The sequence below is a fragment of the Drosophila montana genome, unplaced genomic scaffold, assembly GCF_035044405.1.
Source record: "Drosophila montana isolate Dmon_TW-CO22-7 unplaced genomic scaffold, ASM3504440v1 contig_402_1, whole genome shotgun sequence".
Lineage (NCBI taxonomy): Eukaryota > Metazoa > Arthropoda > Insecta > Diptera > Drosophilidae > Drosophila > Drosophila montana.
The window spans coordinates 4,172,181-4,189,198 of NW_026998739.1; the positions used below are offsets into that span (position 1 = coordinate 4,172,181).

The 17,018-nt window shown below is 42.0% G+C and overlaps 1 protein-coding gene and 1 long non-coding RNA gene across 3 annotated transcripts in view; one reads left to right on the top strand and one right to left on the bottom strand.

Annotated features, from left to right (window-relative positions):
* Positions 1-17,018, top strand: part of LOC135439344 (uncharacterized) — a 71,450-nt gene that overhangs the window by 35,951 nt on the left and 18,481 nt on the right. For both annotated transcript variants that reach the window (XR_010438040.1, XR_010438039.1), the window contains exon 3: positions 4,051-4,117. This is a non-coding gene — a long non-coding RNA (uncharacterized LOC135439344). The remainder of the gene's footprint in view (positions 1-4,050; positions 4,118-17,018) is intronic.
* Positions 1-17,018, bottom strand: part of smal (smoke alarm) — a 42,881-nt gene that overhangs the window by 21,320 nt on the left and 4,543 nt on the right. Inside the window, 2 exon segments of the mRNA XM_064698045.1 lie at positions 2,458-2,563; positions 5,300-5,628. Coding sequence (XP_064554115.1) covers positions 2,458-2,563; positions 5,300-5,579 — 386 coding nt within the window. The 5' untranslated portion in view covers positions 5,580-5,628.

A 17,018-nucleotide genomic window follows, 5' to 3' on the forward strand; every position in this document is an offset into this window, starting at 1 on the left:
ATCAAACTATAGGAAAAATTTTAATTACCCCTATATCTATTGAAGAAACCTCTAAAAACCTAACTGATGGGAAATTAAAATGTGTACTATAACTGTACTAAAGTGTCTTAAACGAAAACATGTGCTAATTGCTCGCTTAAAACTGTCTATAATTTATGAAGACCCCTAGAAAGAACTCTAAATTCCCAAGCTTAAATAAAAACGTTTAGGATTTGTGCTGTTAGGTGTACCAAACCATTGTGGAACTCTGCTTAGTGAAGGCAACAACGTAATAAATGCATTGCCCGCTAATCCATTTCATTTGCCATTAAGTTTCGAGTCACTTAGCTGCACAACAACCACGTCGCCTGTCAATCCACAGCACTTTGCCCACCACAAGCGACTAACTATGCAGCACCAGCAGAAACCACCAGACACGACTCCCCGCTCAGGTGAGTCAGTCGTCGAGAGCCCAGCAGCAAGAGCAGCAGCAGCAGCAGCTGCCATTGGCCAACAGTTAAGAGCCCGCAGCGAAAAGAAACATATCAAATGCAGAGACCTCAACTCCAGCCCCAGCCCCAGCCCAAACTCAAATCCAAGTCCAATTCCAGTACCGCAGGCTTTGTCTTTAGCTTTTTGTAAGTTCAACTTTGCCTCGTTGGCTCTTTAGTAAAAATTCCAGTTAATCTGCCTGGGACAAAAACAAAAACAAGAAAACATATATATGTATATATACATATATATATTTTTTTGTTTATCTCAACGTGCTCATCACGCATCGTTTTGTGGTTTTACTTTAGTGCCGCCATAAAGGGTTAATGTTAATGATGCCTTTGTGGTCTCAGTCCGTCTGTCAGTCTGTCTGTGCGTCTTTCTCTCTCTCTGGCAGTCAGCCCTGCACTTGAGTGTTTTTTAAGTGCATGTCTATAAACGCAGACAGCGAATTATTACAGAAAGCGAGAAGAATCTGTGGCAAGTATATATGTGTATATATAGTAGAGCCGATGTTTGCATTGATTTTGCCGTAACTCACGTGGTAATTGACATGTTTATGGTTTGAATGAGTGCTTTACTTTATATAGATGTGGCTGGTGTGGGTTATGTGCGAGTTAACTTCTGATATCCTATACTAATTATACAGCTAGACAGCGGTCTGATGGTGTCATCAATCATTTGCAACGAGCAGCCGTGGCAATTGCAAAACTTCCGCCCCAATCTTTTGACCCGCATTGCCTCACACTTCCCGTAGAGTCATAAAACTTTAATTCAAACGAAATATGCGTCAATAAAAAGTAAACAAAACCTCAACCAAACTAAAAAAAAAAGAAGAAAACTATATAAAACTCAACTAAACTCGTCTAGCCAGCTGGCAAATGCATTCAGTTCAGTTCAGTTCAGTTTCTGTGCAATGCTTCTGGTATATTTGTGCCCTTTGGTTGAACCGCCGTGTGAACCGGTTTGCGGTTTGCAGTCGCTCCACATTGAAATTGCATTTAATTAGTGGAGTGAAAAAAGGGCTGCCGACACACTCGGGCACACGCTATTCAGATATCGCTGTTGGGGCCATTAAACGGTTGCCCGGGCCCCTTGCTGCATATTCATGAACAGATTTCGAACAGATTTTCCTGCTGCCCGAACCCGCGATATCTCTTAAAGCGCGCTAGCTGAACACCAAATATTTTTCCAACTGATATGCAAAAACCCTTTTGTATTCGGTTTGGAATTTCGTATTTGGTATTTCGATGGGACAACTGTTTGTGTCATCCATAATATAATATAAGTTTTTCTAGTTTTTGTTTGTTTGACGCTTCTTTTCAATCGGTGGCTGAGATTTCGATTTTATAGACTGTCTGTCTTATCGCGCTAATGAAGTTGTCTATAAAATTGGCAATTAAACGAACACGCAGAGGCATTCATGATAATCTATGCAATGGGCCGGGGGGAGTGGCTGGAGACAGTCGTCGGGGCAGCTTTGGGTTAAGTGCTTACGTAGGTGCCACAGCGCTGACCTCCGACCTCGGAATTGGACATAAAAAAAAAAAAAAAATATACTTGACATGTAAAATTATGATTTCCTTTTTTAAAAACGTCTCGAGCTCCTACGAAATGAAATGTTTTTAAACAAAACATCAGAGCTCGAGAACTTATTGAACAAGCAGAATTTGCTGATCTATAAAGCTATCTCTTTGGTTCATTTGTCCTGTAAATATTCTCACAAATTGTATCAGTAATATTACAAGATTTTCTTGTTTTTTTCTCTAGTAGCGAGATTATAGTTCGATTTGTTTGACTACCGAATTCTTATAACCTTTGCCTTTTCGACGAACATGTTTTCGACTTTATTTTAATTACGTGTTTCTATTTATTTATTATATTTGATAGTTAAACTTAGAATTCAAGCTTTATATAGGTTTTAATTTTTTAAGTTTTGAATTCAAATTCATATTTAGTTTTAGCTAAAACTTAATTATAACTTACCTTGCGTGTTGTGGCCCAACGAATCCCGTGTCATGGGCTGAGCTAGCTGTGATTTGAGCATCTGTAATTGTGCCGGATTCCATGCCCAAAGGCACATTGCACGTAGCTATAAAATAGAAAAGACAAAAAAAAGCCATAAAATATTAAAAAACTTCAGAGAAAAAAGCAAAAAAAAAATAACGTTAATTAATGATGGATGCGCTTTGCATCTCGCTTGGAAGGCGCGCCAAAGTAAATTTAGAATGCCCGAGTGGGTGGGGCTGGATCCCAGTGGCCTGTGCTCATCTCGGCCAGCTCCATTGCAACGCCCATCAAATCTATCAAAATAAGTCAAGCGTCAATTTGACTTTTCTCTTTTGACATTTGAACGGGCCGCAACGGGGCGGTGGCACGCCCAGTTTTGTATGTGCCTAGTCCCCGGTGTAGGTAGGCCTATCACTTTCCCATGGCTTGGAGCAGAGACTGCGACTACTATCTGCTTTTAAATAAGGCAAACACTTAATCATTGCCAAAGTCAAGCCGAGCCGGGCAGAACGTCAACTACTTTACTTAATTTATTGCCTACCGATTGCATTTCGCATGCCCCATCAAGCCCCTGCCCCTGCTCTAGGTTGCCTTTTGATATGAATTGAAGTTGTGGCTGAAGTTGGAGCCCCCGCCGCCAACAGCTGTCTGTCTGTCGAGCTGGCTGGCTGGCTGGCTGGCTGGCTGTCTGACTGCCTGCTGACATTTTCGCCAGAATCAACACTGATTTGACATGACTTTTGTTGCGCAGGCACAGCATGGACCAGCTTCCAGTTCCCAGCTCAATGCTGCAGTGCCTCCTGCCCAAGGTGCGTGCATTCGTTTAGAAGTTTATAAATAAACACACACACACACACACACGAAAACGCGGAGACAGAACCTGGTAGAGGCGCTTTTTGCATTCGCACTTGATTGGATTTGATAGCTGGCAATGCTAATGGGAACTGAAGCTGCTCTGGAAAAGAGGCTGAAACTGAGGCTGGGCCAGGGCCAGGCCGGGTCAGGAGCCGTTGCCTTCGACTGCATATTGCAAGTGCATTCATTTGGAAAATTGTTGCATGTTTTGTTAACTCAACTCACTCGATGTGTCTAGCACAACAACATCAAGAACAACAACAAGTAGAAGAGCAACTAAGGCACTTCCTCTGCTTATTTGCTTATGTGGGGGCTTTAGGGCGGGTGGCTGGGCAAATATTGAAGGCATCGACAAGCCATGTAAGAAGGCAGTCTTGCATCTGCATCGACATCGACTGCTGAAGATGAACATGTTTATAAATTCGTATTTATGTATTTGGCTTGCTTGATTAACTATAAATATTATGGCTTAGATTTGATTTAGAGAAGACAAAGGCTGGCTGGCTGGCAGGCAGGCAGGCAATCTGGCTGTTTATGCAATATGACAGCTGCAAGTTTGCAGGAAAACTTGTGGTCGACTCGGGGAAAATGTATAAATAAGAGAAGCTGCAAACGAGTAAACTACGCAACTTATTACAAAGTTGGAAAGGAAAAGCTATGAAATAAATGAAACTATAGTTGTTTTTTCTTTCTTTTCTTTTTCATTTCTTTCAGATTCCACAACAATTTTCCACTTTTGTCAGCTTGGGAGTGCAAAACGAATTTATATGGAAATGTTAAGGTATGTAAACCAATTTAATCAACTCAATCAAATCTAAAACTAGATTTCTAGACATAATACATTCAATATATAATTGAATAATTTTAGTTCGTTTTTTCCCTATTCAAATTAGGGATTACATTTTTATAAATTGACTAAATATTTTTTTTATTTGATCAAAAGTTTTCTTTTATGTTTTTAGTAACAACTCATATTTAAAGTATTTTTCTATGCTTTTCCCCCAAAAAAGTTAACGTTTTTCGTTTAACCTATTTCCGTATTGTAACGTATTCTACAAACAAAATCAATAGTTCCATTAACAATAAATTGCCACAAATGTTTTATTTGTTTTCTATGCTGCATATGCTACATACATGTATGTAAGTATGTATGCTTGTATATATTTATGTATAACTATTTATGCCATTGTAATGCGACCCATTTGCGTCTCATACTTTTCCTTTGAAAGTCTTCCCATGCCGCTTAGCTTTTGTTCAGTCCATCAGGCAGCCTTCACAGTGTCCCCAGCGGCCTGTCCTCATATCAACATAGAAATTTATGAGCCGCTGACATGCCAGGGCCATTCAAAGTAGCCATAATCCTAAGTCAGCTCCAGCTACCATGGCTACTTCAGTATGGCTTCATTAAAGCCACTTTTGCTGCAACTACTGTGTGTGTGTGTGAGTGTGGAAAATTTTTGCACAAAAGTTTAGAGGATGCATATATATGCCCATATGCCAATTAATGAGTCGGGGCAAAGAGAGCGAGCGAGAGAGAGGGAGAAAGCAGACGATCCACAACCACCCATGTCCAAGCCGGAGCTATGTCAGATCTCATGTGCAACGGCGACGGGCGTCCCATGGCGACTGGCCAGAAGCCACCAACTGTGCCGCCTGTCGCTGCCCCAGAGAATGATGAGCCACATAAAAATGTGCTTTCAATGTCAATTAAAATACATTTTTCTTGAACTGAAGTCGACTCCTGCCCCTTCAAAGGGGCCACTTGAATAAATTCAAAATAAACATATATAGAAATTTTTTCCATTGCCTAAGATATAGTTTGACTTTAATGGTGCTTTGCCCCGGCAAAATTGATAAATGAGCACACACCTTTTGACTTGCCCGCCCCAAGAGTTCATTTATTTGATTTGTCAGATAAACGAGGCACTAGTTTTTGCCAAAAAATGAGTCGTCTTCTACTCACCAATATCGAAAGCCGCAATTGTTGGCGTATTGAGCATTAAACAGCCGCTGGCAATGATCAATGCCAAGAGGCTAAGGTTCCAGTTGCCATTCCAGTTACTTGTCGGACTGGCCAAATGCCGGACTCGACTGTGATTTGGTGTAGATGACGATGAGCGGGGATAGCTAGAGCGTGGGGAGCTGGAAAGGCACTGGCGGGAGAACATTTTGTAGCTAGAATCTGTTATTGTTGTTGTTTTTATTGTATTCGCTTTGTTTGTTGTTGATAAGCTGCGCGTCATTTTTTGGTGAGAACTTTTTTACTGATTGAAATTGGCCTGGCAGTGAGATCTGTAATAGAAAAAGATGAATTCAAAATGTTAATTAATATTTAAAAATGTATACACATGCAAATCTTATTCAACAAAGGCTTTCAAGGCACATAAGCTGCATTAGAACTTTTTGAACAGAGAGAAACTTGTCTCCCTTCTTTCAATTCTCAAAGAGCAAAGCTTCTTTAATTACATTTGAAGCTTATTTAGATAGGCCCCTCTCATCAGCAGCACTTTCCGTCTTTATCTTTTGCCCATACACCAACTAAAAACTCCTTCACAATAAAAGCTCATTTAAGCTACGAGCCTTTCTATGCGCTTCTCAGCGCACACATTCAACACTTACGTACGCGATGCTCTCAATGTGCCGCCTTCGCTTCTAATTAGTTTTGCTTAGGGTAGTCACCGCCGCTTCGCCCACATCGCAACTCATTAAAATTAAAAGACATCAAAAGAAATTTGCAAACTAAACACAAACACAGCGGCAGCAGCTGGTGGACCAGGGTGGACTGCGCCTAGGATGTCCTTTTTGCAGCTCCTAGCCTCGGCCTGGCGTGGCACGTTCGCTCATCTGCTGCCGCCTTTTGTGCTACCTTTTGCCCTTTTTTTCGCCGCACGCTTTGCATAAACTAAATAAATTTCTTGGCCACCCGCCTTACGGGCATGTCATAAAGTGGGCTGACTTGGATTTTCGTCTCTCCGGGGTTGGGATTGGTTTAGCTAGGTGCTTTTCTGGCAGTGCATCTGCTGCTTTAAATTGCTGCGCCAGCTGACGGGTCTGTGGGTCTATGAGGCTGCTGCTTCTTCTTCCTTAACTGTAAGCCAGCGTTAAATTAAAGCGGAAACTGGCTTGTGCCGGGCAGTGGGGGGCAGTCAGGCAGTCAGGCAGTCAACATGTTTGCTTTGGCCGCTTTCTATGGCTCACATATCTGCCCCGGCTGCGCCGTCTCCGGCTCTGCCTTCGCTGAAGCAAAATTGTTGCAAAATAATGTTAAATGAAAAGCACAAAGTCATTCAGGCAGCCACACAGAGTCAGAGCGAAAGAGTGGCGGTGAGAAAAAGAGGGCGGAGGAGGGGCGGAGCCTTGGATGCTGGCATGGGCACACACTGGCACATACCTCATCCGCCTCATCCGCCTCATCCGCATTGTGCTCACGACGTGTCGATCCCCGCTCTGCTCTACTCTATGCTGGTCCGCATCCTCCGCGTCATCGTCACGCACATTCACTTTGCATTCATTCAACTCGAAGGCAAAGTCGAAGTCGCTGTCGAAGTGGAAGCCCCTCTCGAAGACCGAAGACCGACTACGTCGACAGCCTGGCGTTGGCAGTTGTTGTTGTTGTTTTTGTTGTTTTTATTTTGGCATCAATTGAGTTTCAGATTCATTCACAGTTAAAGCCAAATGATGCAATAACCAAACGTGCTTTCTAATTCCGGAGACAGTCAACAGATTGAAAAGAACCATTCAGACAGCTCTGACTGAAGTTAAGAGTTAGTTAGAGCCTAAGCCTCGACTGTTGGCATACTCAAGTGACTTCTCTTTTCATTCACTAACATGACAAACGAGATCTGTGCAGGCTACCGATAAAAGGCTCTAAAGATCTGCTACCTACCCAAAGGTTTACAGCAAAATATACAACAAATTAAAGGTTGCATTTCTATGGGTAATTTGTCAGGGAATTCGACTTGGCCTTGGACTTGTACTTTATTTCTTAAGCACGTTTGTCTTTGCACCTTTGATTGTCTTAAGCTTAATTGATATTTTAAAGATTTCCGATAAATTAAAATATTATTCTTCATATTCTCGTATAATCTATACATTTAACAGAAGATTATATGAAATGTTTTAGGGTTTTCTTATGCAGATCTTAAGGAAAAACTCAGAAATCCTACACAAGCTTTCATTTCTTTTATACTTGAAAATAATTCTTATAATATTTAGGTTCGATAAGTTGCTTTATTAATCTTTGCTAGTGTCATGTCAAGCTTCGAAGTGCTGTGTAAGAGAATCAAACTTCTTTTCTGCCTGGCCACATTCTACCTCACATTCCTCCAGAGCTAACGAGAGACCCGCTGCCTCAGTGGCTGCTCAGTTTACGAGTAGCCGATGCCCACATAGTGCTCCATGCTGATGTTTATCTAACAAATGTGCCCATCCTGCTGTTTGCAACCTGAGCAACCTTATCGACCGCCTGATGACTCCTCCACAAAAACCCCAAGCTCAACAACGTGCAGCAGCAGCAGCGCCGCGATGCAACATGCATGCAAAAAATGGGCAACGTCATGTGGTAATTTGTCACGTGAGAGGCAGCTGCTGCAGCAGGAAAGGCAACACCCCCGCCTGACCCCGCATCTCTAGTGTGTGTTTGTGTTGGCTTTTCCCTTGACTCTTGTCAATAACTCAGCGCTTAATTGCTCATCTTTCAACGTCGCAGGGCGCAGGTACTTTGACTCTGGCCCAGCGGCAGCCTTTGACGCTCGACTCTGGCCAACAAATTAGAAAATTCTCAACTGCAGCAGGCAAAAAACTAAACTAAAAGCAAAAAAAAATACTTGACAAATGCCGCCTGTCATAGTATTAACTTGCTGTGCTTCATATGCACAGCAGCAAACGCGTCCAGCGGCGATTCAGCGATCCAGCGATCGGGCAAAGCGATCCCGGCTGGCTGCCTGCCACACAATGTAGGTTAGATGCATAGTGACACTCGCTCTGGAGCGCGTGGCAATGCCTTCTGGTCAGCCGTTGCACCTGGCGGCGCTTTGAGCGCTCTGCGGCTTGAGCTTGCCACGTCTTGTGGCAAGTTCGCTGCGCGGTTTGTTTGTTTTTGTTTTTTGTTTCTGCTGCATTTTTCGTTGTGCCGCGCGAATATTTCATAAATTGAAATGTACAGTTAGTTAATTATACGCTCAATTGGCTCTAAAAGTGGCATTAGCCAGCCGGCCAGAACCAGCCTAGCAATTTCAGCTCTACGACTGCATTTTTAATGGTTGTCATAAAAGATTTATCGCCCAATAGTCGCAGCCAACTTTAGCGGATAGAGGCGTTAGCAGCATATATATAACCACATACACACAGACATATAATGCCAGGCACTCATTGCCATTCACAGTTGGCCTGTCGATAAGAGTGTGATATAATAGCTTGCGAAACCAGCTTACAGAGCGCAAAGTGTGGGAAAGGGTCACAGTCAGCCGAGAAAAACAAAATTACATTCACAAATTGAAGAACCATTATTGTAATACAAAGTAAACTGGAACTCAGCACAAAAATATTGAATACAATCGAGAAACTATTGATGCTGATCCAGAATATGCATACGCTAGAGATATCTCCCCTCATAACAAAATTATAATTGCCTCTTCCAGGACATTAAAACAAAAGACACATTTAAAACTAAGAATATTCTACGGCTATATAATTGAAATCGATTTTAAAATAATATTTTCATAAATTCGACAATTTTTTAATTTAAATATTTCTTGATTTTTACATCCCCTTTATTTAAGCAGTGCCATTCGAACCGCTTGTTAGCCGGCATAATTCGATGTTTAACTCGTTTCTGTTTGACAATTTCCTAGAAATCTTAATTAACTTTACCAGCTCTCTATCAACCTAAACAATCTCAAATTTCATTGCTCTAACACCCCTCTGGCATTTCTGAGTCTAGCTAACTGGACACAGGTCATCAATCAAATGTGTTTTCATTTTAAATGTCAACACACAAACACAGCCACACACACCTCGATCTAAATGTGTGTGACTAAACAAATTGCAGACCCGCGTGCTGAAAATTTAAACATCAAACTGTGTTTTTGGCTGACTTCCTGATTAACTCGAAAATAGAAGAAGAAGAAGTAGAACCAGAACAACTGAAAAATGCCCGCAACGAAAATACCAACAAACCAAATTGATTAATTGATGAAGCGCAGCGCAGTTTTCATGGAAAAAAATACAAAACAACAAAAAAAAAACAGACAAATTTCCAAAGTAGAGCACATCAATGAAGCTGGAACGAGAGGCAGAGAGACTGACATATAGAATGTGTCTCGCATGTAGATGTATATATATATATATGGTAGGCCACATGGCTCGGCACAATTTGCATAAATCGAAACACAAAAAGCGAGTTGACTCGCTCTGCAAATCGGGAGCAAAAGATATTTATCTTGCCTCTGCCGCGTCGAGTGTCTGAATGAGTGTCAAATTAAATTGATCAATTAAGCAATTGACGTGACGGCAGCTCGCTCTCTATCTCCCTCCCCCCCCTTCTCCCCCGGCCTGTCTCTTGAACTGAACAAAATCCAAGTGAAAAATGCAGCAAATGCACAAGGGAAGGCGAGCAGGGAAAGACTTAATGCAACTTTTACACACACACACACACACAACAAGTGACGCAAATTGTAGAACGTGTTGAAAGGCGGCCTGGGCTAGGGGTGCAAGTGGGGCTGCATGTGGGCGTGGGCCTGAGCCCTGGGGCCTTGCTGTGACTCTAGACCTGCCAATGACAATTTCTGTCAATTCAGCGGCGCTAATCAAGCGAGCGACTGTTGAGCATTTAAATAGGGTGTAGCTGGTAGCTGTTGGAGCGAGCTGGTAGCTACAACTAGACAAATTGGCTCCGATTGCAGTGCGTGGTTACTGCTGCTGCTGCTGCTGCTGCTGCTACTGCTGCTGGCGGCTTAAAGCCCAACATGCGGGCTGTTTGCCTAGTCAGACAGCAGCGTCATATTAATCCATCAAGCAAGCAGACAGTTGCAGCTACAACAACAGCAACAACAAGAACTTCAGCCAAGGAGACGACTCGAATTTCCCTCAGCTGTAATCAAATCAAATGACAACGCAGACAGCAAGGAAACTGCAGCGACTTTGCTGAAGCCCAAACGGCAAGGCAACTATCTAAGCAGACCAGAAAGAGAGAAAGAGAGGGAGAGTGGGGGAGTTGAAGTGGGGGAGAGAGTGGGAAAGCGACATGCAACTCTCGCAGGTATATGACTCTGACTGTGCGCGTTTCCTGTGGCTATTGTCACAATTTGATGGCCAACACTTTTGATGATTTAATAATGGGGAAGTGGGCGTAAAAGCCAGAGAAGGGGCTCAGTCAATGTGTCTGTGTGCGTGTGCGTGTGTGCAATGCAGGTAGCCAGGCTTAATGTCTGCTTGCATTTGCATAGCTGCCACACGAGCGACAGTTGACAACTTTTTCCATATATATATATGTATATATAAATATATATACATATATTTGCCAGTTACTGTCATTGCATACAATCAGTACAACACCCCCCCCCCTCTCCGCTCTTAAGTAAAATGTATTCTATTATTCTGACAAGCTGGCAGCGAGACTGTCGACTGTCGACTGTCGACTGTCGACTGTCTGTTTGTCTCTTGACTGTCGTCTGTCTCTCGCATGTCTGCCACTTGAAAGCCAAGCGGGAAGCTTGCTAGGGCTTAAAAGCACTTCAAGCAAAGCGCATATTGATTTTCGACATGTTCCAAGTTCATTAAAGTCACATCAGAAGCGTGCAAAAAAGCGAAAACAAAAACAAAAACCAAAACACAAACAAATATCCTTTCTGCCCACATTTTCCCAACCGCAAATAGACACGAGATGCGACAGCGAGCGGCACACGATGCGCCCACAAATCAACGCCTAACCACAAAGGCATGGGCTGCGGGGCGGTAACCAAAAGACCAGAAAAAAATAGGCGTCGCCATTTTGTCTGTGCCCGGCCATTAAATATGCAAAAAGCAACATGCGAAAAAGTGAAAAAAAGTGTTGCATACTTTTAGTTGCTGCTGCAAACCGCAAAAAGGCAGCAGAGCAAAAAAGGGCGAACCGGAGCGACGCTCGCAACAGGAACCCGGAAAAATAAATAAAAAGGCGAGACGAGACATCAGGACAGTCCTCCCCGCGCCCCCAGCCCCCAAATTCAGAGTCCACAGTTCGCGAGCCATTCATTAGCATAGACATAGAGCGCAATATTGAATTTCTATGCCTGTATGGGTGCTCAGGGGTCGTTCTGTATCTGCAAGTGTGTGTGTGTGTGAGGTCACAAGGTTGCGGAAAAATGCTTCACGCCTGGGCAAGCTGAGAAAATCACAGCGCGTAAGCAGAAGGCGGTTTAGAAAGCAAAAAAAAAAGAAGAGGACGAGAGGACGAGCACAAGCAGCGCCTGGGGATCAAATTAGTCGAGTTTTTGAAAAAGAATGCGGCAAACTCTAGACTCTATATGCATGCCAAGTGGGGTGGCAAAGTGCTTCAAGGGGGCGCAAGTCAAAATGCAAGAAATACAAATGTAAAGCTCTGAAGTAGCTGCCTGTCAGTCGTCACATGTCATCCAAACAACCAGGAAGTGGGTAACGAGTAGCGCTAGGATATTGACAGTAGCAATAAAAGGGGGAGGAATACAACATGGTAGAGAAGGGATTAAGTGTTGAAGGTAGATAAAAACAAACGCAAATTAACGAAGGTTCTACAGAATGTATATTCGGAAAATATTAAAGTAGAGATTATAAATAAAATGGTTTTCAGTTAATTTCAAAGTTTTAAGAAATATAAGTCGATTTCTCGAGGTTCTATGTTTTTCATAAAAACCTGTATTAGTATTATTTTCTCTAATAACAAAGGCCGATGAGGACCTTTAGATATTTCTTGAGTGCATTATGAATGTAAAAGACAGAAGTTAGAATTCAAAACAGGATATTAAACAAAACTCAATAAATTAAAATATATAAACGAGGAAACGGGTTTCAATAACAAAGGAGAATATTAAAAAAATAAAAAAAAACTCCGTCGGAGCTGTCGCATGTTAAGCAATGCAAGCAGCAGATGAAAGGGTAATGATAAATTCAGATGAATGTGGAATGGAATGGGTTAACTGCGGGGCCTCATGCAAAGCAGGTACAGAACCCTGTCCATTTTTTGGGGCATGGATCACAATAGAAGGTTGGGGACCTGGAGCTCAAGGGATGCCCCACATGCTGCACACACATCCCTCAACGGCTTGTTAAGCCGCAGCTGATAAGCCTCGCCCGGGCATTCACTTAACTGTCAATGGAGTAGGCGGTACAGTTGCCACACCCCCCGCCCCTACAGTGCACATCCTGTGGATCGCTTTGTCTGCGGTTTGTCAGCAGTTTCGTCGTGTGTGGGCCACCGTTGGAATTTTTATGAATTATATGGCGGAGCTGCTCAAAAAAATATGTAAAAATATTTTCGAGGATGACAACAACGACGAGGACGACGACGACGACGTCGACATTGACAATGAGGCGGTAGTAAGTGGCTGCCAGGCGGGCGCAACAACAAAGCGCTGATTGACAGGAAGGCATACAAAAGCGGAGCACATGGACAGGACAGACAGTCGACAGACGAATGACGAGACAAAATACCAGGGCCACAGCCAGTTCCATAGCCAAAAGCACAGAGCCCGAGCACAGACAATCGTTAGGCCGGGCAACGGAGCGTGGCCAGGACATGTGGGTTCAGACCGGCTCAAGCTCTATCGATTTTTGAAGGGCTAACTCAGTGCCATGCTGCAAATGCAGCTGTGCCGCAGCGGGCTCATCAGTGGGCACAGCCCGAGCCGTTAACACTCATTGTTTTCACATGTTTTTTAATGATTGCCATGTGAGGAGTTTCGGAACGCGCCCGCGTAGGCACCGTTAGCCAGACAAATTAGCAACGCTTGATTAATTTTTATGACGCGCACTTTAACTGACAGAGACAACAGCCGCAGGTGAGCAGAACTTACAGCATTAGCCCACAGGCAGGCACAAAAGTATCTTTCAGATACATTTTACATACAACACATATGCACACATGTTGTTTATGCGCCATAACAACCCAACATTTGTCTAATGATGCGCAATTAGGCAAATAGCTTATAATCATAGTCAAGCCATTTTTTGTTGTTGCTGTTGCTTTTGCTGTTGCTGATGTTGTCGTTAATTTCCTAATGCAACTCAAGTTTGTTTCATTCTGATGCACGTGCACGCCTCTGTGTGTGGGCGTGGCATGCAGCGGCTTGGGCCATTTGATTATAGAAATCATGTACTAGACAATTGTGACACAGTTGCCCATATGGACAGCCGCTTTTTAATGGTGCCCCAATGCCGGAAAGGCGGCTTGTTGAAAACTTTTGTTTTGTTGTTGTTTTGCTATTTGTTATTGCTGTTGTTGTTGCTGCTGTTGTTTTTGTTGGTCGGGTTAACGTTAACTCGTTGTGGGTTTTGTGGTCATAAAATTTAACGCTTGTTTGGGCTGCTGCTTGTGCCGCTGCTGCTGCTGCTGCTGCTGCTGCTGCTAGTTGCAGGAAGGCTTTATTAGCTGATTGTTTTTATAAGGTAATGGGCATTAAATGACTACTTTGTTGCGGTACCGTAATGCAGCTGAACAAAAACAAAAAAACTCCCCCAGAAGTCTGCTGCATTACAGTTTTTATGGAGTCAGTATATAAGAATATCTAAATGAAACATAAATTCGCTTATAGAAAAGAATGTACATAAACCTATATCAGGCAGACTAGTTAATGCATATAGATATCAAGAAATTATATTTAAGCATGTAGAAAATGGGTTTGTAGTTGAGGTATGTGAAGAGATACTAGAAAATCTATAAATGCCTTTTCTGTAAATTTAAAAAAATTAATCTTCTAAATTGCCTTTCTTAACTACTCAAAAATACGCACAAACAAAATTCTTACAGACTCTTTTGAGCATAAAAGGAAGCTTATTTTGAATGTCAAAAAATTAGAATATATTAGAGTAAATCCTCTAAGCTAAACGAAAACCTTACAAAAATAGATATTTTAAAAAACAAAAATGTATATGGATGTCTAAGATAATTTCGATAACAAGAATTACAATAATATTGTGCTTACATAGAAATTAATATTCTAAGTAAAATTTATTTTGAAGATACTTCCAGAAATTCTGTTAATTATTTGAAAGACTTCTAAGCACATACGAACTCAATATCCAAATGATTATCGACGACATAAAAATAACAATAATATTGTGTTTAAGTTTTAAAACATTTTTTGAAGTAAGCTTTTCTTGTGAATATGTGTCTATGATATTTAGATGTTTATTCCAAAAATGTTTTTGAAATGGTTTAGCATGTATTGATTTTGTGGTATGCATATTCTAACATTTTCGTCCCCTACAAAAATGAATTCCAAATAACTTTCCTATTATTTGCTCCAGTTACTTTATATGAAAAAGAACTTTAAAGGATAAAGGAACTGTATTGAAACTTTATTAGGGGTTTCTTATGCATTAAAACACAATGAAACCAAATGCTATAAAACGGTTTTGGTTTTCAAAAATCTTTTGAACTTGTGCGTTATTTCTGCTTGATTACTTTAAGCAGGCGCGTGCATTTAACCCTTTCTGTTCACCCGCTCAGTTGCTGACTCAAAAATTGCTGCTACAACAGTTGGCACTTAACCCTCGAGAGTCGCTCTAATTACGCAAACATGTTGTCCGTTTCGGGGCAACCCTCGAGGAAACCTTCACACGGCCAGCGAATGACAAGTTCCATTGAAACATTTTTGACACCTGGCGTGTGGCCCATCATGATATACACTTGGGAAACGGGCGCTACATTTGCATAGCTGAATAGTCCCAGAGGGGCGTGATATGAGCTAAGTAGTTCCAACTGGACTGAACGGGTCTGGTCTCCGGTTCTCCGGTTCTCTATCTCTAGTTTGGGCTGTTTGCTGACTAAATGAAACAAGTTTCCAGTCTGGTATCTAACAAATGTGTTGACTGTGAAAAATTACATTGCATGTATGACAAAACTTTTTCAAATACAGATACCAACTGCTGGCAGCGGGTGTGGGTGATAGGGTGTGTGTGCATTGATTAATGAGCCGAGCTGTGCATGCCCAGAAATGTGTGTATGTGTGTATGTGTGTGCTTGAGCTATGCATTTGCCAACTTAGAACTCAATTACCAAACCAAATTTTCGGCGCATTCCCGATGAGTCTTCCCGCATTTTGATGGATTTGTGGGCTGGGCTACCCGGCGGCTCGCGGTTGACCCTGAGCCCATTGCATGGAGGCATTGCAGAACGGCGCTAATGACGTTTTATTGTTTTGTGATGCGTAAAATGTTTTGTTGACGACGTCGACTGGCTAATTTTGAGCTGCGACTTGCTTGAATGCCTCTTACAAATCGAGTCAGTCTTCTGATTGCCCGAACACACAAAGACAAGCCCAGGCCCCACAAAGCGAGCGGGCCAGACAAAGGTCCAACGAATGCGGGAAGTCGTCAGCGAGCGACTCCTCAGCTTGATGAGCGGCGATTCATTTCCGCTCATCACTTCTAAATACAAATTTAATATGCTTTATATGCAACATATATATAGACACACATAACATATATGGACTACGTGTGTGTCCCCTGCTCCTGTCCTGTAGTTCTCATTTCTGGTTCTCGGGGCCTGGTCGCAAATTTGCGCAGTGAACTGTAACCGAAAGTTAATTAGCTCAACGAAATCGTCGCAGTTGCAGTCGCATCCCAGTCGAGGGGACTCTATGTGACGAATTCTCAGTGTCTCTTCAAAAGGCAAAACATGTAAAGTTTGAGTGTATCAGAAACATTGACGAACCGTGTTATAAGGGTCGACTGGTTGCTTAGATAGCGACGCAGCTAAAAAGGAAATCTTCATGTCGGTCTCGTTTGTGAGAGAAAAAAAAGGGTTTGACTTTGCTGAGAACACAAAATGGAACTATCGACGAGGAGCTCTGCCCGTAGATAGATAGAGATAAGCCAAGAAAACAAACTGCAAAACACTTGGGAGTGAAAAGTAATTTATTTCAGGAAACAATTACAATTATAAAAGTCAAAGGTAATTTATTTAAAATAGTTAAAGATTATACTAAACGAAAAAAAAAACGGCCTAATGAGAAAATACCTATAAAAAAGTCTGATTAGTTAAATCTGACAGAATATCGATGCTAATTTTTGAAAATGAGTGTAACTTGCAGAGTATACAAATGCTACAATGCTATTGACATCAATTCTATAAACACTCTTTCGCTGCTACACAACACTACAATTGCAAAGTTCAAGTCTGTTCTTTAATGGAATAGCTTTTACGGCTGCACATTTGTTCCATTTTCTAAGCTCTGCTGACAGCCTGAAATATTTGGGATACTTTAACAACAACTTTTTACTAATTAAGCGCCCCACACGCAACAACAACCAAAATAGAACTGTAGAAAACTTCAAGTTAGGGCCACGAAAAAAAAATAAAAAAAGAAGAAATGTGCCACCATATAAAAAACAGCGGAGGCAACAACAAGAGCAAAGCTGGCGCCAAGTCATTACATGAAAAAATTCTCAACTACATGCCAAGGCACACACACACATAGCTACAGTGGCTCTTTTTATGAGCCGCA